Source organism: Orbicella faveolata, unplaced genomic scaffold (genome assembly GCF_042242905.1).
Source record: "Orbicella faveolata isolate gen_17 unplaced genomic scaffold, um_ofav_v1 contig_35, whole genome shotgun sequence".
In the NCBI taxonomy this organism is placed as follows: Eukaryota; Metazoa; Cnidaria; class Anthozoa; order Scleractinia; family Merulinidae; genus Orbicella; species Orbicella faveolata.
The window spans coordinates 26,693,489-26,719,441 of record NW_028301564.1 but is presented as its reverse complement, the minus strand read 5'-3'; the positions used below and the strand labels follow the sequence as shown (position 1 = coordinate 26,719,441).

At 41.5% G+C, this 25,953-nt stretch overlaps 2 protein-coding genes and 1 long non-coding RNA gene across 3 annotated transcripts in view; 1 reads left to right on the top strand and 2 right to left on the bottom strand.

The window, feature by feature from the left end:
• Positions 1 to 23,884, top strand: part of LOC110043470 (FRAS1-related extracellular matrix protein 2-like) — a 29,315-nt gene extending 5,431 nt beyond the window's left edge. The window contains exons 2-17 of the mRNA XM_020748916.2: positions 6,191 to 6,526; positions 7,113 to 9,608; positions 9,995 to 10,135; positions 10,808 to 10,902; positions 11,542 to 11,698; positions 12,392 to 12,541; positions 13,135 to 13,344; positions 13,704 to 14,054; positions 14,235 to 14,416; positions 14,537 to 14,821; positions 15,517 to 16,558; positions 17,065 to 17,249; positions 18,087 to 18,294; positions 18,712 to 18,908; positions 19,315 to 19,461; positions 22,273 to 23,884. Coding sequence (XP_020604575.2) covers positions 6,191 to 6,526; positions 7,113 to 9,608; positions 9,995 to 10,135; positions 10,808 to 10,902; positions 11,542 to 11,698; positions 12,392 to 12,541; positions 13,135 to 13,344; positions 13,704 to 14,054; positions 14,235 to 14,416; positions 14,537 to 14,821; positions 15,517 to 16,558; positions 17,065 to 17,249; positions 18,087 to 18,294; positions 18,712 to 18,908; positions 19,315 to 19,461; positions 22,273 to 22,779 — 6,689 coding nt within the window. The 3' untranslated portion in view covers positions 22,780 to 23,884. The remainder of the gene's footprint in view (positions 1 to 6,190; positions 6,527 to 7,112; positions 9,609 to 9,994; positions 10,136 to 10,807; positions 10,903 to 11,541; positions 11,699 to 12,391; positions 12,542 to 13,134; positions 13,345 to 13,703; positions 14,055 to 14,234; positions 14,417 to 14,536; positions 14,822 to 15,516; positions 16,559 to 17,064; positions 17,250 to 18,086; positions 18,295 to 18,711; positions 18,909 to 19,314; positions 19,462 to 22,272) is intronic.
• Positions 4,777 to 5,444, bottom strand: LOC149104057 (uncharacterized). The gene is made up of 2 exons (XR_016202010.1): positions 5,103 to 5,444; positions 4,777 to 4,926 (listed from the first exon to the last, which is right to left on the bottom strand). It is a non-coding gene; the product is annotated as an uncharacterized LOC149104057 (long non-coding RNA).
• Positions 23,885 to 24,395: 511 nt separating the features above from the next.
• Positions 24,396 to 25,446, bottom strand: LOC149104056 (melatonin receptor type 1A-like). The gene has a single exon (XM_089273412.1). The coding sequence runs from the start codon at positions 25,332 to 25,334 to the stop codon at positions 24,396 to 24,398; it is 939 nt and encodes a 312-aa protein (XP_089129538.1). The 5' UTR covers positions 25,335 to 25,446.
• Between the last annotated feature and the right edge of the window lie 507 nt (positions 25,447 to 25,953).

Sequence of the window (25,953 nt, the reverse complement as noted above, 5' to 3'; positions counted from 1 at the left end):
GTGACTTTGTGTTTAAATCTTGTTGAAGATTGAATAAAAGTTTTGCTAAAACGGCGACGTCCTTTGTTTCGTAAATTGGATTAAATTCATCGTTAGCACTTGTGATCGAGGACGGTAAACGCTGCACACGCTGAACGTGTTCATCAGAGAACTGCCAAGCTCTGGAAACTGGAATGGTTTAATCCTGCGGCGTTGAAAGAACAAGATTAGAGGGTTCTACGTTATTTTCACAGGCCGAAATCTCCTGTAATCTGCTTATACCACATAAACGGCTTCAATTGACTTCGACAATTAAAAATAACGTGTTCTGTCTCACAATATTCCTTGTGATTCCGTTCTTACCAAATTAGCTCAGAATAAATTAATAGTTTTAATTTAATAGTTTTGCTGATCAAGCCGGACGTAGAAATCTTTGTCATCTTTGGAGGTCTGTACCATGTGGTGTCTGTTGCAGAAGAGCTGCAGAGATTCCCGCCAGCTCGACAAGTCAGTCAACAAGGGCATTATCGCATTGACCTTGTTTGGATCGAAAGATGCTAATGGCAGTGGCGAACATTTCAGTTTGAATTAAGGTTACAGTATACCTTCAGGGGTGTCTCGCGCGCAAGCGATATAGCGCGTGTAGTTTAAGGGACCGTTCATTTTTTATGAGGGAGGGGGGGCTGGTGGGATTTGGGAAGCACCATTTTAAAAATCGCATGACCCCCCCTCAGCTTACCAATTTTTTCATATGGCCCCCCCTTATAGCGGTAATTTTTTGGGATGACCCCCCCAAAAAAAAAAATTGAACAAACAATATTTAGATTTCAACTTTTTTAATATTGCTCTATTATCCCCCTACTTCACGTTATTGTGCTCACTATGAAGACAAAATTAGAATCCCTATACTACAGAGAGCTGTTGTTTAAAAAACAAATCAAAAGAAAGAGAAGTCAATTTCGGATCTCCTAGTTATGGCTCGCCCTGAGCGTGTGGCATTTGGCCTCTCATTGGCATCTTCCTCATCTGAATTGATGAATGCAAGAATGACGTCACTTGAGTCATCTTCTCCCCCAGAGTCAATGGCATCACTGTCATACTCATCATTGTCACTTCCATCTGTTTCACTGCTGTCAGCACTTGCCTTGTTGTCATTTTGTGTCAATGTCCTGGCATTTCTCAGTGTTGGTTGGCCAGCTCTGAGAGGACTCTTCTGCTGCAAGCATGAATGTCTTACAATTGCCTTTACTTTCTCACTCTTGCTGCGTTTCAAATGCTGCTTCAGCCCGTGGTGGTTCAAGTACTTGTTTAGTTCTGGAACACGGAGCTTTTTAAGCTTGGTTAGATCTTCGCACAACTCAGTCCAAGGATAATCCTCCTGTGATTTATCTTTTGCGTCCCTACTTAACTTTGCCTTTTCTCCTGCTCTCTTTTTCCTTTTTAATTCCAGCACTTCAAGATGCTGAAGATAATCCACCACAAACTTTGATTTGACAATAAACTTATCTGCAAACAGAGCAACGCTCTCGGGGTCAGATAAAACCAGCCTGCCACTTTCATGCCCTTTCTTCGCTTGGACCCTTAGCTGCCAGTCATCTGGATCACGCCCTTCTTTTGGGGTCTTCTGGTAGGAGAGGTAGTGGTATTCCGATAGGCAGGAATGGTCAGGAACTGGTTTAGGGTATCTTTCTATGGGTGGTCCAGTCCATTCACAACAAAGAGAACAAATTTCTCCTTCCTTTTCTTGACAGGACAACTTTAGAAACTCCCTGTAGTTCTCCCCCTCCTCATGGTGCTCATTCATAAACTTCTCAATCTTACGGAAGTAACAGTGGCCTGGAACAGAGTCTTTCCTTGCTCCTGCATTATGATACTGAACCAAGTACAAAGTGTTGTGAGAAAACTGGAAATCTGTTGATGTGTTGTGTGAAACACATTGTTACATTTAATTTACAGATGTCTTTATTTGGAACGTTTTTCCCTCTACTCTAATGACAGGCATGTATAAATGTTGCCCTGTGCAGGTAGAACAAAAAGCTATGAGTGTTCTCAAATCTTGCAAATAGTGGATTACTTTTTATAAATTTTAGCATACTTGTTATGGTTTAAATTTATCTATGGTTTAAAATTCTTAATTTTCAGTGTCTCAAGTTCATTGTCATAATTCAGAACAAAGAGAAATGAAAATCCAATTGGTTTGAAAATTTTAGCCAAAACTAAATTTAAACCATAACATACCCATGAAGGGCTTTTCCAATCGGGAAAAGAGTGCATTACTACATGAGCATCATGAAAGAGGCTCATTCCAAAATGCGCAATAATGGCGAAAGCGACGAGTCGTTTAAGAAAAGGTTTACAGCTGAACGATCCAGGCAGTTTGACATCTTACAAGCAAAAGAAGCAATCTTTCTAAGTGCGGATGGCTGTTCAGAAAGGGCGAGTGAGTTTTCCACGCCAGGGTACCAGTTGAAGCCCAGTGATGGACGAAAACTGAACTTCTCCATCAAAGAGCACAGAGCAATGGTGGAAAAATTGAATGTCATATTGAAAGATGTAAAGGAAGACGATTCCACACTCTTTCAGTCCAATTGGCTTGCTTTGAAGCAGGGCGAAGAATTTGCCCACAGTTTTAATGTAAAACAGATCAAATGTATAGAAGTTAAGTTGACGAAGGTCACGCAGGACATGGAAGCACTAGAAAATAAGAAGAGCAATTATAACAGCATATTCAAGGGCATACTCAAACAGCACATCAACAGAAGGAGAAGGAAAAAAGAAACCCGCAGAAAGTCAAATGAAAGAAAGAGGAAGCGGACTGAAAACAACGTCCAACGAGTTTATGGAATCTGTGTTGGAAACCTGCTAGGAAATGATTTTCCAAAATGCCTTGTGTACCCTCCTAGAACAGCCGTCCCGGAAGAGTGTATTAAAGTTGAGGATGTTGCCACGTCGTTATTTAGAAGAGATGGGCCATACATCGCACAGCTCTTGGAAGGGAATTATTTCACCAATGCTGCAAGAAGCAGAATCACCACAAACCTTGAGCAGGAAGTCAGAGATTATGTTTACACCTTCATGTACCCTGAAGAGTACACTCTGACGGAAAGCATTGCTGCTTCTTGCAGCATTGGTGAAAGAGACTCCCATAGCAGCACAAGAGGCAACGAAGAACTCGACGACAGCGAAGATGAAGATGAGTGCCAGTGAAAGTTGCATTCGAAAATAAGTGTTAAATACTTCTTTTCAGTAGCTACAAATGCTTTTTGTCGCCAAACGTTTTTTTAAAGCAGGAGAGTTTGTAATAAATTTGTATCCTGCCTTCTATGTTTATTCTATAGCAATTTTTTTGATATTCAAACACTATGCCATTTTAAAGTTTTACTAAAATATTTCACATGACCCCCCCTTTTTCCCTTATTTTTTTGGGATGGCCCCCCCTCGAAAGCCATTTTTTTCGCATTGGCCCCCCCAAATCCCACCAGCCCCCCCTACCTTATAAAAAATGAACGGTCCCTAAGCTGTAGATACCTAAACCCCCATATCAAATTAAAGCTTATGGAATTTTTCACGACCACTAAATGCGAGCGCCCGAATCACCTTTCGAAAGCTACAAGTCAAAGCGAATTTCGTTTTTCGCCAATTTAATTTTTTCCTCGGTTTCAGGGCCCAAAGCGCTTAAAAAACGTGTCTGCGTTTTGGCATATTCAATTGCAGTAAAAAGTTACAGAACATTTTCGAAATAGGATTAAAAAAATGTGGAGTGATCGTACAAAAATCGCTCTCGAAGAAAAAGTATTTCGAAATTAACAATTCCCAGACGCGCTTTTGTAGTTTATATGTTAAACTAGCCACTGTCCAAATTTAAGAGCAATTGAACAAATTCCCTTTAAGTTATAACTCTTTAAAGTGTCTGCTTCAAGTGAAAAAATTTATTCGAGAAAACAGCGCTAAGAAAAATTTTCTGCTTCGCAAACAAACTCCGCCCACAAACGCCTTCAACTGGGTTCTCAGATAACTAAGCCAATCAGGGCAGGGAAAGTTTACTACCGTTAACCTCCTGGTGAAATGTACGCGCGAATCTCTAAAAAACTCTTGTGTTTCGCAATGCGCTCAAGGAACCGAAGGTAGAGAGATAATTTTTCTGTAGCTCAGTTTTTCTTGAAGCTGGTCTGGCAAAATGGGGAAGACTAAAAACGGATACGAACGCTAGAGTGGCTGAGCGAAGGAAACAAACACAAGAAAACGCGGAGAACAACTGTGTGTGGGCAACTGTGCATGGATAATAGGGACCTTAAGATACGAGGACGGGAAGGCCAGGACGGCAACGGCAGTGGACGCGGGAAACTTTCGCGGGTCCCGTCGTGTCGCCAAAAACAAAATGCTTAAGATGTGCATTTTCGCAAAGGACGGCGACGTCAATAATTGGAACCTCGTACAAGCTATTCACAGAAGCAATGACATCCATTAGGCTATAAAAGAGATGATAGAAATCTTATCCTATTAGGCTTAAACGATAGTGAACAGCGATGCTGAATTTCTTTTTCTTTATAAGCGAAGCAAACATCTGTCAATATTTTAATTGAGAAACCATAATTTCCGTATGAAAAAATTAAACGAACAATCTGATCGACCTGCTTCAGATGGCTTTTTACCACTAAAGCGTTTGGGAATTCTGTCGCCGAAGAATCCTGACTTTTGTTGAACGTTTCAATTTCCATCTGTAATTGTAACAAGCATTATAAAAATCAAACAAACGTTGCATCAAATTCTGGGTAGTATAAAAACAACAACTAAACATCAGTTTGAAAATGTGTATTTTATTTGCTCGATAGATGCTCCATGGCATTCATTCTTACAACAATTTATCAACTGTACTTACACTGTTGTATTCTCAATGCATAGAGTTTGTATTGAGCTTGCACACTCGTGATAGCGTCTGCACAGTGGCTGCAGAACACAAACGAACAGACGAGGAATATTTTTACTCACATTTTCGTATCTCAGCGTAGTATTCTACACTACAATCACGAAAACTGTGAACGCTATAAACATTTCTATCAATATAACTGAAAATAGAGTCGATTGGAACAGTTATCGGGGCAAAACAAGTGCAAAATACTCACGTCTTCGATACGACGGCTAGTCGGGCGAAATGGCGTCCTCGACGAGATGAGGACGGCACAGAGATTAGGCGAGAGTTCTCGTGCGCATGCCCGGTTGAGTCAATTTACTTCCGGTAGCCGTCCTAGCTCGTCCCGTGCTGGTATCTTAAGGTGCCTAATATTTCAAATGGTCTCAATGAGTCCGACGATTCGTCGATATCGGACTCATCAGAAGAGTCTCTGTCAGCATCCCTGTTATTGCTGTCAAGTTCCGAAATTTTTACAGAACCTTTCTTTTCTCTTACCGCGAATATTTGCCCGCCTTATACGATAACTATAGCTTCATCCGCGTAGCGAACTTTCGCTTCTTCGCTCGTTGATGTATTTTCATTTGTTCTTCGCTGTTTTCGCTTTTTCGAACTGGTCCATGGTTTAAACGTGGTCTATGTTTACTTATAACATAATAGAGACGCGCCTAATACCAAAAATGCTGGGTAGTCAGAACAACAATGCTGATCAACTGAGCAGTCAATTCGTGACATCCATATAGGTAATTCCCGCGAAAATCGTCTCGGTTGACTGCATACGCGCCATAGGGCTGTCAATCAAGAGGTAAACTTTTACTTCCGGTGAAAACGTAAAACCGCCATTTCTCCGCCAATATTTAGCCTTTTTCAAATTTTTTTTTCAGAAATTAGAGATTATTCTTCGACCACTATTTTGACCCAAAAATCCAAATTTGAAGAAAATTGCCGACCCGAAGGTATACTGTAACCTTAAAACGATAATAATACGTCGCTTTGGAATATGTAGCTGAGACAGAAGATCATCTTATGTTGCGCGTGATGAGCGATTTAAGTAAAACCAAAAAACGAAAACGACGAAGAATGAGTAAAATTCGCTTTTCCTTCTGTAATCGCTCTATCAGTTCTAAATGTTTGGGCGCCTCCGAAAAGAAAAAAAAACCATTGGCGACCTATGCCTTTGTTGTCCAGCGTCTTATACCTAGTTTACCCAAGCTGTCTCGCCGCCAACCCACCCTTTTTAACTGAGGTGTCGATAGAAAGAAGATTGATGAATGAATTGAAAGTTCTTTTCTTTCCTTTCAGCAATTATTCCAGAGCATAAAAACGTGACTTGTCATGTGTACAACATGACAGTGACAGTGAAAGAACACTCACGAAAAGCCATTAAAATCCACACGACTTCTCAGACTCCACGTGACACAGAGATCATACTGCGTATCGCTAGCCCACCCCGGGTGGGGAGAATATTACGTGATGGCAAGATGAGCTATGAGTTTAGTGTCCAGGACTTGGAAGCAGGGTTGATCGTTTACGAGCACATCGGTAGGGAGACTGGACTCCATGGAGACATGGATCGTTTTAATATGACGCTTTTAAATGACACGGAGACCTGGATTCGAGAAGGCAGGAGATATGAAGGTATCTGAAGGTATCACTGTTCTGAACATTTCTCCTGTAGGCTGAAGCCCCGTGTAACTAATTCACTTTAGAACTCACTCTTTTCGATGGAGATCATATTACATGTAATATGTACACGTATCAAAAATAATTGGGATCTAATAGTATGCGTGCAAGTTTAGCGAGCTCGGTAGATTCCAGGTACGGTGAATGAATAAAGGAGCTACGTCACGGTTTGTACATCTTGAAAAGTTAAACCTAAATTTTCAAGTTCGTCGTTTGTAATCTGCGTCCATCTTCTCCATCTTTGACTATCCTTGTTCCTTTTATGGTTTATTATTATCTCTGTAGAGTTTTTCTATCTTAGCAAACTACTATTTCCAGGTTTCCTTCAATTTAAAGGTAATTTTGTGCGTGGTCGAAATAACTCAAACAACCGTGGCTGAGCTCCTTTCAAATTCTCGGCTTTTTTTTCTTTGTGAAAACGAAAGACACTCCTGATTCTGTATTTTCGTCCAAATACTGCTGTTTTACTTTAATCTGAGAGGACAAGAGCACAGTATTCAAGGTGTATAACTACTGTTCCACTTTGCCTCTATATTTGTAGCTGTTGATGTGGTTACAATGATCCTACCGGTGGACAGCCAGCCACCCATGGTGAGCAGAATCAAACAGCTTGTGGTACTGGAGGGCGGCAAGACTAAGCTCACGTCACGCCAGTTAACAATCACTGATCCCGACACGCGTGACAGTGACGTAACATGCAGCGTCGACGTCCAACCAACAGTGGGGTTCCTGGAAAATGTCACGCCATCTTCAGGATCAGAGATAAGTAACGCTGGAAAACGCGTTACTTCTTTCACTATTGACGATATCCGAGCTGGAAGGATTAACTATGTGCAGGACGTGTATGAGGGAAGCGAGCCGACCATGGACTGGGTGGCTTTTTCTTGTTCAGATGGCAATAACACTTCACCGAGATACTTGCTCAATATTGATATTATCCCGCAAAATGACGAGAAGCCTCAGATTTTTACGCGCGATTTCTATGTGGACGAGGGAGATGAGAAGTTTATAGACGTGACTGTTCTGAACGCAGTCGACAATGACGAGCCTCTTGACGAGTTAATGTTCTTCGTCGTCACGCCACCTCGTCACGGAATGATTACAGACAGGCGGAAGGGTGCCACGAAACCAGTACCCAGGTTCTCTCTGACGCAAATCAAGAAGTCGACCTCAATCGTGTATGAGCATGACGGAAGTGAAAGTACAAGTGACTCTTTCACCCTGAGCGTGTCAGATGGTAAATTTAACACAACTCGTTCAATCCCCGTGATTATAACTCCTGTCGATGACGAAGAACCTACGTTGTATGTGAATACAGGCTTGCGCATCGCGTCTATTGGCGAAAGCAAGACTATCACGCCGAACAATCTCAAAGCCCAGGATGTGGATTCCCCGGATGAGGACATTATGTTTGTAGTGCGCAGTCCTCCACGGGCAGGGTTTCTCAGGCGGATAAATGTTAATGGCTCCGTTCAAATCTTGGCACAATGGCAAAGATTTACTCAAAGGGACATTGATGAAAGACGCATAGTTTACTCACAAGATGCCAACATCCCCAGCGAGAGAGATATGATCAAATTCGACTTGTCTGATGGGAAAAACACACGATTAAATCAAGACTTTTTTGTGGAAGTTAGCGCCGGGGACAGGATTCATCCTACAGTAATAAACAAGGGTGTGCGATTAGCCCAGGACTCCCGTATCATTATCTCAACAAATTTCTTGAGCGCCAGCGATGCTGGAAGTGCCAATGAGAAGCTGCGGTATTTCTTAGTTAAGCAGCCGCAAAAGGGACGTCTGGAGCACTTGGATTTTCCGGGAGTGCGGCTTGATTCATTCACTCAACTTGATTTGGCGGGAAACAAAATTGTCTATATTCACACGAGCAGGGACGAAGCTACAGCGGACAGTTTTGACTTTGAGGTCTCAGATGGAACGAATGGTGTGGTCAGGACATTTTTGGTGACACTCATTAACATAGATAACAAAAAACCTGTGTTAATTTACAAGAAACTCGTGGTAAATGAAGGCGAGAACGTGTTAATTACACCTTTTGAGCTTCGCGCGGAAGATCAGGACACCCAACCTGGGAATCTTGTGTACACAGTCACGCGTGTTCCTCTGCATGGTTGGTTACTAAACAGCGGGACGCCCTCGCGTGTGTTCACGCAAGAGGACATAAACCTCAATCGTATCTCTTACGCTCACGATGGCACGGACGTGGACAAGGACAGTTTCCAGGTCAAAGTCAGCGATGGAATGGATAACGAATTTTACGTGTTTCCGGATACTGAGAGCCTCGTTCGCGAGCCACGTGAGATCCACGTGGTTGTTGTACCCGTGGACAACAGAATTCCACAGTTGGTTCTTAACCAAGGAGCCACTAATCTTGAAACTTTACCCTGCAATAGAATTGGGCTTGTAATAAGAAGCTCTGCGTTAAGAGTGGAAGACCTGGATAGCAATAATTCTGAGTTACTTTATACTGTCACTTATCCACCTGTCAACGGAATGCTTGTAATACAAGGGAGATATAGCAGTAACAAAAGCGTGTCGAACTTTACTCAATCTGACATTGACGCAGGGAATATCTCGTATGTCCTTCACAACGGACACAATGCCACAAATGACGCTTTTGATTTTGATGTTTCCGACCCTGCTGGAAACACGCTCCGCTTTCAACGGTTCTCTTTAACTTGGGCCTGGGTTTCGTTTGAGCGTCAAGACTACCATCTGAGCGAAACAGACGGCGTCGCGCGTTTTGTTATTGTTAGGAGAGGCTTCCTGGGAGACCCTTCTTCCGTGCGCATGAACGTTGAGGGTCTTACCGCTACCCAAGGCCAGGATTTCTTGCTGGCGGGCCCTGCGCATGTGCAGTTTAGTCCCGGACAGAGTAGGGCAGAGTGGAAGTTACACGTGCAAGATGACGACAATTACGAAGGCAATGAAACTTTACAGGTGGAATTAACAAGTCCTCAGATGTGTGTCATCAGGCCGCCTAGGAAAGCTCACGTGACCATATCAGATCCAGAAGATGGTATGCATTATTTAAAATAATTAATATCGGCTATGTATATCATAAGGAAAAAGCGTGTCCATATAATTATAACAGATTGTTCATGAATTAAACGTGTTATAAATTTGCTTGGAAAAATGGTGGGTTTCAGCAATCAAGGACCAAAAATACACAGTGCATATTAACGAGATATTTAAAACTGGATGCTTTGATCACAAGTTGCATTAATTAAGAACCAACGTTAACTTGGTTGAGTTTCTTCTCGCCTTTTCTAAAATCTTCAAGTGCTCTTTGAGAAAAAAAACCAGCTGAGCCGTGCAAGTTTTAAATTTTCGCCGTAACAGTCGTCCTGACTAGTTCACTCTTTTTATGTTTGTTTTTTTTTTTTTTGTAATCATTACTTTCAGTTCCAACAGTGGAAATTGTGCGCAGTCACCTTGTTGTAGAGGAAGACATTGGAGCAATAAAAATTCCTTTGAGACGAACTGGAGATAGCAGCCAGCGATTGTATGTCAGTTGCGTGACCACCTCTCATGCCGAGGAGGAAGGTATGACCGGAAGTGAACAGTAATTTAATTTGATCGCCATCACTCCAAGTTTCCGCGCTACCTCTTCCCTACCCAAGGACAGTTTTGTGAACACTTTCACTTGGCTAACTTGGCAGTCAAAAAGGTGGAGTGTTTGCTGCTAACGCTCCATTTTTTTCTTTTATTTGTCACGCAACGCTTTATGGACCAAAACGTTACGTGACTAAAAGAATCGCGTGATGCTAAAGAGAATCACGATGGTTGAAACTTGAAAAACTTGACCCAACTAAATTTTAATCTCGTCCTTCATAATCTTTGCCCTCTTTGATGTTACCCTTCTTCAATTTAAAAGTAATTTCGTACATCAAAAAAGTCATAGCTCCCAGTATGTTCATTGTGAATACTGTCGTAAATCTTAATTTAATCAACTCATAACAAAGCAAATCACTGCGAACAATCCCACAATAACCAATGAGAATTTGAATCCGAAAACTTTGTAGCCGCGGCAAACGGGGGAAAGTTCGCGCATGTGTGGCATGCATGGTTACTGTTTTAATCCCTGAATCCCTGATCATAAAAGAAAAAACATATTTACTTTGTATAATTAGAATACCAATGTAATAGTGTTCTAGAGTAATAAAACCGAACTATTGACTGTTATCCAGAGCTTAACTTGGTGTTGCTGTGTTCCAGGTTGGGCCACAGGTACCCTTCCCACTTCAATATTGTCATATTCAGACTTCATCTTAAGGCCTGCTAACAAAGACAGCATGATCACATTTGAAAAGGTTAGCTCTCAAGTGCACTTCGTTCAAAATCTTTGTAAATTTTTTTTAATTCAGTTAATTGGTTTTATTTAGATTGTATTAGTTTTATTTAGATTTTTTATTTCGTATTTTTTAAATATCCCATTGTACTATTTCTATTCAGATTTTTACAGTTGGTGTGATATCTCACGATTTTTACTGACTTAACTAAGTGTAGATGTAGATGAATTGATCTGGAGACCGCGTGGTCGAGTGGTAATTATAACGATGCTAGAATCGAAGGTTCAAGTCCCATTTCACCGGACCTAGGCCAGCTATTAAATAGTCAACTGGTGTAGTCTTTAACTCCGGTCAGTCGGGACTTTCAATGTTGTTACCTTGGCATATTTGTTTGTATTTGATCGTTAGAATGCCCATTACCCCTTCAGGGTGAACAATATTGTTATTTTTCTTACTCTAACCCTTGGAACTTTCGTTTACCAACACTACCCCAGATGGGGTGATAGGCATTCACGAGGCAGCGATTGACAAATGAAAGACAGAGAGGTTTTCTGAAGGATTTTGTTGCTTCGCCTTTTACAAGACGAACCGAAAACCTGCCCTTAACCTTGTGTGACTTCAGATTTTTTTTTTACTGACTTTCTTCCTTTGTTTCTCAAGGAAGAGACAACCAAAGAATGCCCAGTTATCATTATTGATGACTCTCTCTACGAGAACGAAGAGAAGTTTTATGTAACACTGATTTCGCATCTTGGCAGCAGAATAAACAGTGAAAGAAACTCCAGTGTTGTTGTCATAGCACCGGATGCAAAGGATGGTAAGATCACACATTACAATAATAGATTATAAAGTGTTTTTAGCCAGGCGTCGGGGCGCCCGAATGCATTTCCTGGTGCAGGAAGATGATTTCAACTTAATGCGTTACTTTCCTCCCACGCCAATTCTGTTTCATGTGATTGTCTGAAATCCGGCGCACAAATATTTCTTTAAGAGCCCAATGCTGTCACATGTGGCTCAAAATAAAGAAAATTTACCCACGGACATAATAGTAAAGGAGGTAAACATCAAACAAGTTTAGAAACAACAGCGCCTTAGTTGAAGTCTCCCTCCTATTCCGCGCCGCGTTCGACGAGGTTGGGCGTATTCAGAGGCGCATGTCTTAACAGGCTAAAGACACGCATATGCGTACAAATAAAGGCGATTACCTTGTGGTTTAAGGTATTGAACGCCTCTGTCCCATGTCTGTCTGGAAAGGTGATATTCAAATCAGCTTTATCATAAAAAAAAACCAACTCTGTAAGCCGACTGCATACAGTGCTTTTGGAGAAGTGACCTTTCGTTCTAATGGCGTTCGTCTAATCGCCTTATAGAGTTTGTTTAACCAAATTTTCTTATTCAAATATTTTTCTAACGTCATCTTTTGCGAGAGAACTATAGATTTTGCATGATACACTGATAGGGTTTTTGTGAGAAGCTTTGCCATTAAAATGATTTGTTATTGTTTACCCAGAGCCAAAGATATTCTTCAATAGCCCATATTACTCTGTGGATGAGAGTATCGGTAAGCTTGGTGTCACTCTGAAGAGGACCGGAACCGATCTTTCCAAACCGTCGTCTGTGTTCGTGAGATCGAGGCAGACTGATCCGATATCCGCACGAGGTTAGTAAACACTGACACATTCCCGAGTCCTCTCCCTACCTTAAAAAGGTAAGGTGGTAAAATGAAGAACTAACAAAACAAAACAAAACAAAAAGCAAAGGAACAACTGTTGTTGTTTTAATCTATCGTCGTGTTTTTATTCCACGATTTTAAAATCTGAACAAGCAGCTCACCAAACGAATCCTCGTAGAGGCTGATTAATAGGCAACTCAAACAGTTGTTAGCGAAACCTGAAAAACAAAAGTGCGGACGACTTAGGCAATACAAATTGTCGAGTTTCGTTCAGTTTCAAATGTTATTGCAGTGTTATCTCTTTACCCCAGGCTTCTCTCTTCTTTGCAAGTGAGAACAAAGTACTCTTGGGCCTGGAAATGTATTCCAATGACGTCATGAATTTTCCGCCGAAACGAATGAACTGGAAAAGACCTTCTGAGTCCCAGGCCTCTTGTAATTTATGCAATAATTATCATAGCCTGAATATTAGGCTTTTCTTACTGGCGGGGTAGGATGAGGAAACACCCGCCTTACCCTCTTGCTAAGAAAGGCCTAATACACAGGTTATAATTATCATGATTGACGCCTTTATTTTGCAGCCAGTGAAGACTATATCCCCCTCATTCAAATGGTTTACTTTCCACCTTTCTCCGAGCATCAGACAATGCAAGTAACCATCCGTGACGACCAAGGTCTCCCCAGGGTAGAGGGGACGGAGAAATTTGAACTCGTACTTAGGACTCCCATCAACACGGGGATTGGAGAGACAAGCAAAGCTGTCATTGCTATCGGCGACTTAGTGTCTGATTGTGAGTTTTGTTTGATACTGTTCGCTATAAGTTTAGAGAATAAGAACTGTAGGTTAGAGAATTAAAAATCCATAGAGACAGCCTATAAAAATGGGGCTGGTTTCTTTCGATCCAATCATGGAAGAATGCGCGCCAAAGCCCAAAAGGACAAGATTTGTTGCTTAACAACGCCGCTGACTAAGAATGAGCCAATTCGAATTTCTGCCCACTCACATTTTACCCCTTTCTCTATTCTCTTCTGTCGTATTTCTTCTTAGAGAAAAAAAACGAATGTAATACAGTAACTTTATCTTTTTAGATCGATGCTAGTAAGCACTTCTTTTTAACAAGCCTACCTTCTTTATCCATATTTTACCTAGCGCCCATGATACAATTCGACAAGATATCTTATTCCACCAATGAGGAAACCGGTACCCTTAATGTTGTACTCATGCGCACTGGGGACTTGAGATCTACGTCATCAGTTCGTTGCTACACGCGCTACATGACAGCGGAGGTGGAGCGAGACTTCAAAGAGCGTGCCGACACAGACGGCTCGCTGATTGTGTTTAACTCCGGAGAGAACCGGAAGTTCTGTCCTGTGGCAATCATCGACGATGTCGTGTTCGAGGGCAGAGAGAAGTTCCGGTTAAAATTGGGAAGCGTGGACAAGGATAGTCGGATAGGGGAGAGGAACGCTACAGTGATAACCATCGTGGATTTGGAAGATCGTGAGTACTATTAAAACAATTCTTGTTTTAATTAAATTAAATGCAATGCTGAAAGATCAGCACATAGGCTGGCTTGTAACACTATCCTTTCACTGGGCCAAGACTCAGAGGGATTTCCAAAAAAACTGTTTACGCTACCTAACGAATGAGGTAATAATGTCATTTACCTTATTTACCCAGAACCTATTATTGAGTTTACGAAGGAGCGAATATTTGTAGTGGGCCCGGCTGTGGCAGGTGCCAGTAGAGAGGCACTCATTACAGTGAAGAAGACCGGAGACCCTACCACGAGATCAAAAGTCAGGGTGTACACGCTGGACGGATCAGCAAAGGCTGGCAAAGGTTATCAGCCTGTTACTGAGGTAAATATAACATTTTTCGATTAACCCTAAGACCAATCACGAAACTTCGGATTGCAGTCTCAAGCTGACATGGCAAATTGTCGTGGTAACATAACCACTGCTCTTTTCTCCTATCTCCAGATTTTAGATTTTTCGGGAAACAAATCAAGTCACGTGGTACCAATCAAAATACTGTTTGATGCACACCGGAAGATTCGACGTGCGTTCACAGTCCACTTGAGCTCGGACATAACTGGCGAGAGCGGCCTAGGACTTAGGAAAGTAATCGTCTACATCGAGCAACCGTCTACGAATCCTGCAGTAACGTTTCCGCTGTCACCAAAAGTTGTCTCACTGCGCGACTATGATGACGTCAGTGGGGCGGGATCAGAAATTATTATGGGTTATCCGCTCATATGTGTTACGGTAAGGGATCGACGTAGGATGAAATATTAATCTTAACAATCATTGTCTACGTGATATATCAAACACGAAAGACTGTGTTTGACCACGGTTTTAAGCACCGAGAAGAGAGTTGAAAATATGACGCACAGCGAAGTATTTTTGACGAAATTCGAGGTGTTTGGAAATGTGGTCAAACACGGTCTTGAATGTTTGATATATCTTCTCAATCGAAACTAAAACTTAGGAGAAAACGGACAAAATTGTTAAAATCTATGCCAATTTAGATCAGATATGCAAACACCGTCACGGTCATGACTTCCTTTGTTTGAACTTGGGGAATTATTAGTGAGTTTGAGAAAAAAGTTTCAAAAACTTACTTTCTAAGTCCACGAAAGGCCATCGCATTATCATTGCTTATTATATGGTAGCTCCACGAGCGAGCAAGATACCCTACCCAAGTGGGATAAGGCTATCTTGCCAGTTCGGGACTGCCCGAAGTATCCAGCAGAAAATGGTGTTAAAATCCAATATAATAATCCCCCTATTGACCGAGCTAGTTTGGTTATGATGGGAGCGTATTTTGTCTCAAGGTTTTTGTGCTTGTTTATTGACTTCGACTTCGGTCCATAAATAGGCAGAAAAGGAACCTGGCAATATTAGGCCATGTAGACCTAGTGTTTGGTCAGTAACCGATATATCTCCTTTACTCCCTGCAGGCTTGCGATCCAAAGTATCCTCGCTATGCGGAAACTGGTTCTATCTGCTCCTCTCAACGAATCGACAATAGTTTGACGCAGTATCGCTGGCAAGTTGGAGACGAGCTCAGAGACCTGACTAGTGACACGTTTTTCACTAGAGCTGACCGAGTAACTCTGGATAGTGTGTACCTAGTGCCAGGCTCTAGAGTGCGATGTGTCGCGCGTGCGGTTAGTGACCGCGGTGAGCTGGGCCTTGAATCGACCAGCGCTCAAGTCAACGTGAGCTCTAAGGAGGGGCTTTGTGTGTCACGTGATCCTCATCGTGTTGGTTCCCAACAGATCGTGGCGAGTATTTCATTTACAGGAGCAACGGGTGATAAATATTCCAACAAAGTTCATATTAAATTAGTCCTTCCTCATACAGACGGACTTCTACCGCTCATATCGACCAAGAGGTTGACAAACTTCAAGCGAATTCTTCGTCCAGGCGTGCTAAGAGTAGCACAACACAAGTGCTCCAACCTCTTGAACTCGAATGAACTAATCACGAACTTCGGTTTTGTTACAAATTCAGTCAAAGACCGTAAAAGCATGAATGAAGGTGAGCCGTATCAGTTCAGCGCCGGGCTGAGGAGTAACAGTACATTGCGCTTCTATAGAAATCTCGACCTTGAGTCGTGCGTATGGACTTTCAACAGCTACTACGACTTATCAGAACTTACTCAACATTGCGGCGCTTCAGTGACGTCAAATGAACAATCACGTAATATCGCTCAATCCCAGCTTACTGTACGAGTACCTCTGTATGTGTCTTACGTGTATCGTGTACCGAAGAACAGAGGAGACTGGATCCACTATGACCACGCCATGTTTCTGCGCCTGCATCTTACCTATGACACCGCAGTTCTGTTAAATAATGGCGTGCAAACTCCCGAAGGAGGTTTGTTCAACGGAGATCTTTGGCCAACAGCTATCTCCGTACGCGAGCAAGACAAAAGACTCGTGGTGACATTTAAGACTAAAACAAAGTTTCGAGGAACGTATTTGATCAAAAACCCAAGTAAGTTTACAAAACTTCCTTATCTTTAACATGTTTTAGAATACAGTCGAACCTCTCCACAACGGCCACCTTGGGGAAAGATAAAAGTGGCCGTTCTAGAGAGCTGGTCGTTATGGGGAGGTAGGGGTGTAACATGACGCCTGATTTTTTCGGGGGTGCAACATTTCTTTTCTTAAAAAATTGCTTATTTTAGGATATAAACTGAACTTAAATCAAAATATATTAATAACACAGAAACTAAACAGAAGCAGAGACCAGCGTCGCGCAGTACGGATTACGATCTCGTGACCTTTTACAATAAGAAATGGGGTTTTGTGTACATCGTTCGCCAGTCAATGATTGACTAGCGGTTGTCGAGAGGTTAATTTGGCAGTTTGGACGCGTTTTAGTGGCCGCTGCCGTTGTGGAGAGGTAGCCGTTAGTGGAAGTGCGACTGTAGTTTAAAGCTCCATTACACAAATCCGTTTAAAATGTTCACAACCGACCGTGCATGTTTGTTTTTCTAGACACCCAAGCAATGGCAGTGGTGATGTCACGTGACCGTCCACACCTGAGTTTCGCTTTGAGCCTGGTATCTAGTGAACAAACGTTTGACTACCCCCAGCAGACTTGGCGATTTCAATCCCAGTATGCATTGCGAGATTATACGGGTGTTTATTTTATCAAGCTGATACCTTGTTCAACGGATTCAGTAAGTTTTAAAGTAGACTATTTAGTTTGAGAATTAATTGAAATTCCTTGATATCCTAGACTCATAGAGGTGAGTTCTCACGAGTAATAGACATCTTATTTCTCCCAAAAAACCTTTGCATTCCAAAGAAGACAAGTGATAAGAATGAAGTGCTTGGATCTGGAAAAATTAGTAGTAATTGCTGGTTTTCATTGTCACGCAATTCAAAATAGATCAAAATCAAAATCAAAACCGACCAATAGATAAAGTCCAGAATCTGGGAAATGAAAGAAGGTAAATATGCAAAGACTCTCGCCAAAATTCTGGTCACAGCAATTTTTCTTGTGCGAGATATGCGGAGAAATTTTCTACCCAAATTTATAGAGATTTGTATGGAGACGCCATGCTGGTGCCCATCCGTATGGGCACCAACATGGCGGCCGGAAACCAACAGAAACATCTGACACTGAGTTTTGCTACAAAAGCGTGAATTTATCCCTCGAGGAACTGTAAAACATTCAAATAATACTTTTTCTAAGACATGAACTGTTCAGATAGCCAAATTCCCCGAAATAAGTCACTTTTTTAACCATCATGACAGCTCTCTAGGCCGTCATGTAAATGCCGCGTCACGCAAAAGCTTAGAAATTCAAGCGTAGTTTATTACAAAACCAAGAACCCATTCGGAGCAAAAATTTGTATGAATATTAGTTTTCAGCCGCTCTTATACATCATTTAAGTGAAATCTCAGGAAGATCAATAGTTTCGTAGTTCGAATTTTAGTGACGTCATGTGAAAACCAGCTATAAGGTAGTTAACTTAAATTGAACGCGTTGATAATTTATGTGCTATTTTCAGGGGGTGAGGTATTCAGAACCACCCACGTGCCACCCACGTGATCCAGTGACTTTCACTCTGCCAATCAGGTTCCAGCAGGTTCCTGACCCAGTGCCCGCGCAATTTACTCTTTCTGCTAAGTTTTTACTGTTGGCTGAGCGGGATCTGTGGTTGAATAAAGACACTGATAAAATGGGAGATTTAAATGTGGATGCAGCATTCTCCAGAGGTAAGGTCAACTTAGATGACTTGAAATGTGTTCAAGCTGTTGTACTATTTAAAATGTAACCATTTTAGACAGTAAAAAGGTTTAAACTGATGCTATTTTTGCTGAGTGATTGCCAGTCTTGACGCGGCTTTCGACGAGTTACATTTTGTAAAAGAAAATTCGTCATGTACTTTGAGGAGTCTTGCAGTTGTGAGCAGCTCCAACTTAAAATTGATCGCATTTTATCGCATTTTATTCATTATTTTATCAGTAGAAAAAAAAAATGTCTGAAATTAAAGTCGTCAACTGAAGCAAGCACCTCTTTTCATATTTTAAAACGGAGGTGTTCAAGCAGGGAAGTTTAAATTACGTTACGCTTCAACTGTTTTGTTTTGTTTCTTATCCGCGTATCCAAATCTCTTTGTGTTTTTGGAGCAGATTCCAAGATCTATGGTCGTATCACTCTACTGGAGGGCAGCGGTCTCGGCAGGGGTAGTATGGGGTATGCTTTGGCCGCCGAGAAGGTCTACTTGTGTACTGGGGTCGGAGAGTTTGTTCCTACGTACGATCCACTGAAGAACAAGTTTGGATGTATGGCGCGTTCATTGTACTTGGAGCATCGGCTGAAAGTTCTGGTGAGCTTTTAATTCAGTGGTATCGCTTAAGTGAAACTTGCGTGGTAATGCTATTGGTAAATGCTCTTAATACTAAGAAGTGTTATAACAGACATTTTATTCTGGAACCTTTGAGTTTAAAGCGTTTAGAAAGAAGGAGAGTTAAAAATTGAAAAGTTAACAATGTTGCAAATACGGTGACTTTTGTCAAACAAAGCTATTGCGTTGCGATGCGTTGAAATGTCACGAAATGCCCTTCTGCAGTTGTGACGAGCCAATTATTGCGTTATGCCACAAGACAGTATTTGAAGTGTTTCAGCTGTCATGAAACTGTCCTCCAATGGCCGTTTCATTGCCGTGTATCAGCAAAGCATTCAAAGTAGATGACTTCGGTCTTCAAAGACATTTTTTTAAACATTTTTTACAGGACAGGGAAGAGCCTGAGACAACAGACAAACATCTTGGCAATGTAGCTTTTGAGGCAAAGTTTGCTCAAGAGGAAATCGTAGCAAGTAACTTCTCCGAGGATCCTGGATGTGATGGATTTGTGATGAACAGTGCACCTCTGTTTGAGGTAGGACCCATTTGAAGACTGTTTTTCCATGGAATATCATTATTATATACACATTAATCCTGCGTCTTATTGGAAGAGCCATCGATGTACCCTTTGGCGCAAAAATATGCTCCGATATAATATCTGTTTCGAAAAGCTAACAGTTTGTAAACTGCAAACTGCGAGGAACAGATATAAATCCGATTATATTTTTAAAGTCAAATGGGGCTATTGTGTTCATTAGGGACCGTTCATTTTTTATGAGGGAGGGGGGGCTGGTGGGATTTGGGAAGCACCATTTAAAAATCGCATGACCCCCCGTCAGCTTACCAATTTTTTCACATGGCCCCCCCCCTTATAGCGGTCATTTTTTGGGATGACCCCCCCCCCCAAAAAAAAAAATTGAACAAACAATATTTAGATTTCAACTTTTTTAATATTTTTCTATTATCCCCCTACTTCACGTTATTGTGCTCACTATGAAGACAATATTTACAATCTCTATACGACAGAGAGCTGTTGTTTAAAAAACAAATCAAAAGGAAGAGAAGTCAATTTCGGATCTCCTAGTTATGGCTCGCCCTGAGCGTGTGGCATTTGGCCTCTCATTGGCATCTTCCTCATCTGAATTGATGAATGCAAGAATGACGTCACTTGAGTCATCTTCTCCCCCAGAGTCAATGGCATCACTGTCATACTCATCATTGTCACTTCCATCTGTTTCACTGCTGTCAGCACTTGCCCTGTTGTCATTTTGTGTCAATGTCCTGGCATTTCTCAGTGTTGGTTGGCCAGCTCTGAGAGGACTCTTCTGCTGCAAGCATGAATGTCTTACAATTGCCTTTACTTTCTCACTCTTGCTGCTTTTCAAATGCTGCTTCAGCCCGTGGTGGTTTGAGTACTTGTTTAGTTCTGGAACATGTAGCTTTTTAAGCTTGGTTAGACCTTCGCACAACTCAGTCCAAGGATAATCCTCCTCCCTACTTAACTTTGCCTTTTCTTCTGCTCTCTTTTTCCTTTTAAATTCCAGCACTTCAAGATGCTGAAGATAATCCACCACAAACTTCGATTTGACAATAAACTTATCTGCAAATAGAGCAACGCTCTCTGGGTCAGATAAAACCAGCCTGCCACTTCCATGCTCTTTCTTCTTTATATTGTTAATCCAATCGGGGAAAGAGCGCATTACTACATGAGCATAATGAAAGAGGCTCATTCCAAAATGCGCAATAATGGCGAAAGCGACAAGTCGTTTAAGAAAAGGTTTACAGCTGAACGATCCAGGCAGTTTGACATCTTACAAGCAAAAGAAGCAATTTTTCTAGGTGCGGATGGCTGTTCAGAAAGGGCGAGTGAGTTTTCCACGCAAGGGTACCAGTTGAAGCCAGGTGATGGAAGAAAACTGAACTTCTCCATCAAAGAGCACAGAGCAATGGTGGAAAAGTTGAATGTCATATTGAAAGATGTAAAGGAACACGATTCCACACTCTTTCAGTCCAATGGGCTTGCTTTAAAGCAGGGCGAAGAATTTGCCCACAGTTTTAATGTAAAACAGATCAAATGTACAGAAGCTAAGTTGATGAAGGTCACGCAGGACATGGAAGCACTAGAAAATAAGAAGAGCAATTATAACAGCATATTCAAAGGCATACTCAAACAGCACATCAACAGAAGGAGAAGGAAAAAAGAAAACCGCAGAAAGTCAAATGAAAGAAAGAGGAAGCGGACTGAAAACAACGTCCAACGAGTTTATGGAATCTGTGTTGGAAACCCGCTAGGAAATGATCTTCCACAATGCCTTGTGTACCCTCCTAGAACGGCCGTCCCGGAAGGGTGTCTTAAAGTTGAGGATGTTGCCACGTCGATATTTAGAAGAGATGGGCCATACATCGCCCAGCTCTTGGAAGGGAATTATTTCACCAATGCTGCAAGAAGCAGAATCACCACCAACCTTGAGCGGGAAGTCAGAGATTATGTTTACACCTTCATGTACCCTGAAGAGTACACTCTGACGGAAAGCATTGCTGCTTCTTGCAGCATTGGTGAAAGAGACTCCCATAGCAGCACAAGCGGCGACGAAGAACTCGACGACAGCGGAGATGAAGATGAGTGCCGGTGAAAGTTGCATTCGAAAATAACAGTGTTAAATACTTCTTTTCAGTAGCTACAAATGCTTTTTGTCGCCAAACGTTTTTTTAAAGCAGAAGGAAAGTTTGTAATAAATTTGTATCCTGCCTTCTATGTTTATTCTATAGCAATTTTTTTGATATTCAAACATTATGCCATTTTAAAGTTTTACTAAAATATTTCACGTGACCCGCCCTTTTTCCCTTATTTTTTTGGGATGGTCCCCCCTCGAAAGCCATTTCTTTTCGCATGCCCCCCCCCCCAAATCCCACCAGCCCCCCCTACCTTATAAAAAATGAACGGTCCCTTATCCTTCAAATATATTTCGCAAATATTCTTCGTAGTTTTGAAAAGTGGGGAATATCAGTACACCCGGAAATTTCGCCCGCAAGCGAAAATATTTGTTGGGTTACAATTCAAGCTAACTCAGCAGTTAGAGCACCAACTGGTATCTGGTAGGCACTGGGTTCGAATCCTGTCGACTGACTGAAACTTTATCTTCAGTAGAGGTAGTTTCAATAATGGGATAAGCACAGAGGCCCAATTGTCAAGAGTTTGCGCCCGGTAATTGAAATTTCATATTAGAAAATGATGTGTTCCTCAGGAAGGCACTTCACTCTTACGCTGCCTTTCTCTATTCCGGTGTAGCAACATTCCATGTCTATTACATGACCATAAACATATCTTACATTTTCTTATTGGCAGGTTCCCAGGAACCGGAAGTGGTTTATGCACGCTATTTACTCCGTCACTTCCGATAATCGCCCAAGGCCCGCTCGCTCAGTTGGAGGTTCCACCACTGATGAAAACCACGTGACCTCTCACATCTTATCTGAAGTAGATAGCCGCTTATTCAAGCTTTCCCACAGGTTATACCGCCGCGATATTGGAGACACACATGAAATAGGATTGCATGGCCAAGGAACAAACATCAAGATGATACGCCTGTTATCCGAGCCAGCGGAAACACGACACAATACGACATCTGAAGATATCAAGCAGATGACGTCAGACACACCCCGCGATACAAGCTTAGTAAATCCGCTGGTTATCGGTATTGCGGGAGTTTGTTTGCTACTTTTGATTGCATTGGTGGTCGTGGCTGTCATGTTTAGAAGAAGACTGCTGACACAGCAAACCCAAAACTCTCCAGCCGTGGAGACCAGTTCCACAGAAGTTACCGTGACACAAGCTGGAGGGGTCTCAGTGTAACGGAGCATATAACATATACAGCAGATCATGTGTAATATATTCAGTCTATGATCAGTATTAAACAGCTCGTAACACGCTTCTAAAGCTAGCCATTGACGTAACGTTAACGCACCATCGTTTTTGACTGTTATCATGTCACGTATTCTTGTGTGATCGTAATTACTTTGTTCCGAATGAGGTCACAGGGAACAATTTGATTTGTCACGCAGCGAAGTCAAGGGTCACGCGACGAGTAAGATAACAGCATCACTTCTGATTCAAGCAGTCTCGCACGAATCTGAGCTGGTTATAGTTTATATCAGGAAGAAATGAGCAGTAAGCTCACTTCAGTCAATCCAAGAGAGAGTTGTTGTTGTTGCAAAGCTTAAACTTCAGAATGCTTTCGTAAACAACCGTAAGCAGTCTATAGCATATACTAGCAGAATAAAGCTAGCTAAGATGAGAGATCATGGTCAAACGTTATCAAAAACCGAAAATTTTACAAAAATATTTATTCCTTTCGAGATGATACCATGGTTATGATAGCATCCAAAACCAACTGAACAAGCTACCTTTTTGAAGCGTGCGTGCTTTAATATATAAAGAGGTTCCAATCTTTTTAACAAACAAATTGCTCAGCTCTTAAGAAGACTTTTTACAAAATAACCGTTATTACAAACCCGTTAACAAAAACAGTTACATACAGCAGTAACAAACAATGCACCCTAATAACAAGAAATATGGAACCTATAAAAACAGGTTATTAATCTATACTATAAATTTCAATATGGATGTATAAAGAGAAGCTTAAGTGACATCAACGAAGACATGGGGGAAAAGAGACCTTTTTACCTATTACATAAAGCGCTAAATGATACAATTCTACAGGAACACAACTTGATAATTACATGCTATGACTAACCAATAATATTTGTATAATATTTATGCTAGGAAACCAGCTGACCACATATCAGCTCATCATTTATCTGAGAAAGATTAAACATGTTATTTTAATTACAACTGTAATGATTTATTTGTGAGAATTGCCATGGAAACTTGTCAGTAATAAGTCTTGTTTACACTAGAGTATAAGCATAAGAATAATAAACATATACAGACGCGGTAAGATATTGATAATTAGCTTGTTTTTTTCAGGAAAATCTCCCGTCGCAACGAAAGGCCCTCGACTTAAAAGAGTTCAGTCACGTTATTTTGACCACGTATAAGATTACCTTTACACTAAAGGAAACCTGAAAATAGTAGTTTACTAACACAGAAAAACACCAAAGAGACAGTAATAAACAATAAAATAACAAGGTTGGTTAAAGATGGTGAAGATCGCGATGAACTTGAAAAACCTGGGCTAAACTTTTCAAGACGCGCTGATCGTGAGGTAGTCCCTTTAACAGCTCCTTACTGTTTCTTGTTTATGCTAATACTTATGCCCTCGTGAAAACCAACTTTACAACTTGTCATATTTCCTTGACGCAGTGTATACAGCTATTTCACCGCCCTGCGCTTGTCCCTCTTTGCCAACTGGAACAGGGCCTTGCAAGTTTAATGCCACGTGTCGATAACGGCGACCCTCGGTTCCAATGATAAGAAAGTTGCAGCGTAGAGTTACATTTGCAAATCTGTTATTCCACTTTTCTGCAGAGCAATTTTTTGATCAGTATGTTTCTAAACTCTTTGCGCATCGCTGGGTTCAAGGCGCCGTAAATTATGGGGTTGATCCATGCGGAAAATGTCGTAAACATCGCACACAGCGACTGCGCAACGACAGGAATAGATATATCACAACCGAAACGTAAGAGAAATGATACACTTAGTGGAGTCCAACAGACAAAAAACCCAAGAACAGCAGCAAAGAGTAATCGTGAGGCTTTAATGTCTTGTGCTCGTATTGTTGCACGGGCGCTTGATGCGCGTAGGGAAGGGGCAATGAAGGCGTTATGATGTCTGACTACGCGATAGACGCGGCCATACCCAAACAACACCACAGACATAGAGACAGCGAAGAAACTTGCATAAAACACGTACATAATTCTGTCTTTGCGCTGATTGAGAGACATCCCTCGGCAGTGAAATCCGTACGGGTCCCATCCGGAGACAACAGGAAATGTGAAAGTAAACGTGAGGTAGAAGACAAACAGAAAGATCCAAACGCTAAAAATGGATAACGCAGTTTTCTTTCTGGTGAAGAACGTGGAGTATCGGTGTGGTTTTACAACGCAAAAATATCGATTAATCGATGTGAGTGCGAGGACACAAAGCGACACTTGCGCCCAGTAATATACGAGAAAACCAGAGAACTGGCAGAAATTGTGACTGAATGGCCATCTGCGGAAACCAGACGCCATTGTAGAAAATGGATACACAAGACTTGCTACAGTCAAGTCGGCTATCGCTAGAGATAGCACGTAAAAGTTTGTTACAGTGCGTAATCTTCTATTTCGGTACAAAGCGAGACAAACCAGACAGTTTCCTATAAGTGAAGCAACTGTCGTTATGGCTGCAGTGATTGTCTGTATGATCACTTCGAACAAGCTTCTTGTATCTTCGAGTGTCCGCTCCATTACTGATACTAATGTAAGACTCGTGTGAGGCCTTTGGAAGACTTTGCGATCTTGACTTAGGCGGCTATCTGATTCTTTACCAGAATCTGATTTTAGAGTTACTTTCTTTTGGGGTACTTCAATTCAAGCGCAGTAAAAATGTTATGCAACTGATGGCGACTGATACATCGATAACACCTGGAACAATGTTGACCATTATTGGTTGGATCACAAAGCACATGCAATTAAAGTCAAAAACGAAAATACAGCACTCTTATCATTTTGGCAATTACGCCACTTAACTAGGTGTTTGAAATAAGAACCTGTTCTTCGAAGATAAAAGTTTATTTTCGTACAGGATGCTTGAATTCGAAATAAAAACCGTTGCAAATAGAACAATTTGGTGTCTTTTCAACCCAACATATTCTGATTTTCTCAAATCAATTCTCAAAACGCCTTATTACTCTTATTGTTTGAACAGAGTTACAATCTCTTCAAACAAAGTTGTCATCTTGCTAGCAACACCCCCAGCAGAGATCTCATGGATAAGTTTAAAACACATTTGGAACTTTTTGTTGTTCATGCTGGCACGCGCCTGAAACGTTAATTTTGGGAGCAGTTTTAATTACATTCGTAAGTA

Coding starts and splice junctions, on each gene's coding strand:
- LOC149104056 (XM_089273412.1), bottom strand. CDS start 25,334: ATGGAGCGGACACTCGAAGATACAAGAAGCTTGTTCGAAGTGATCATA.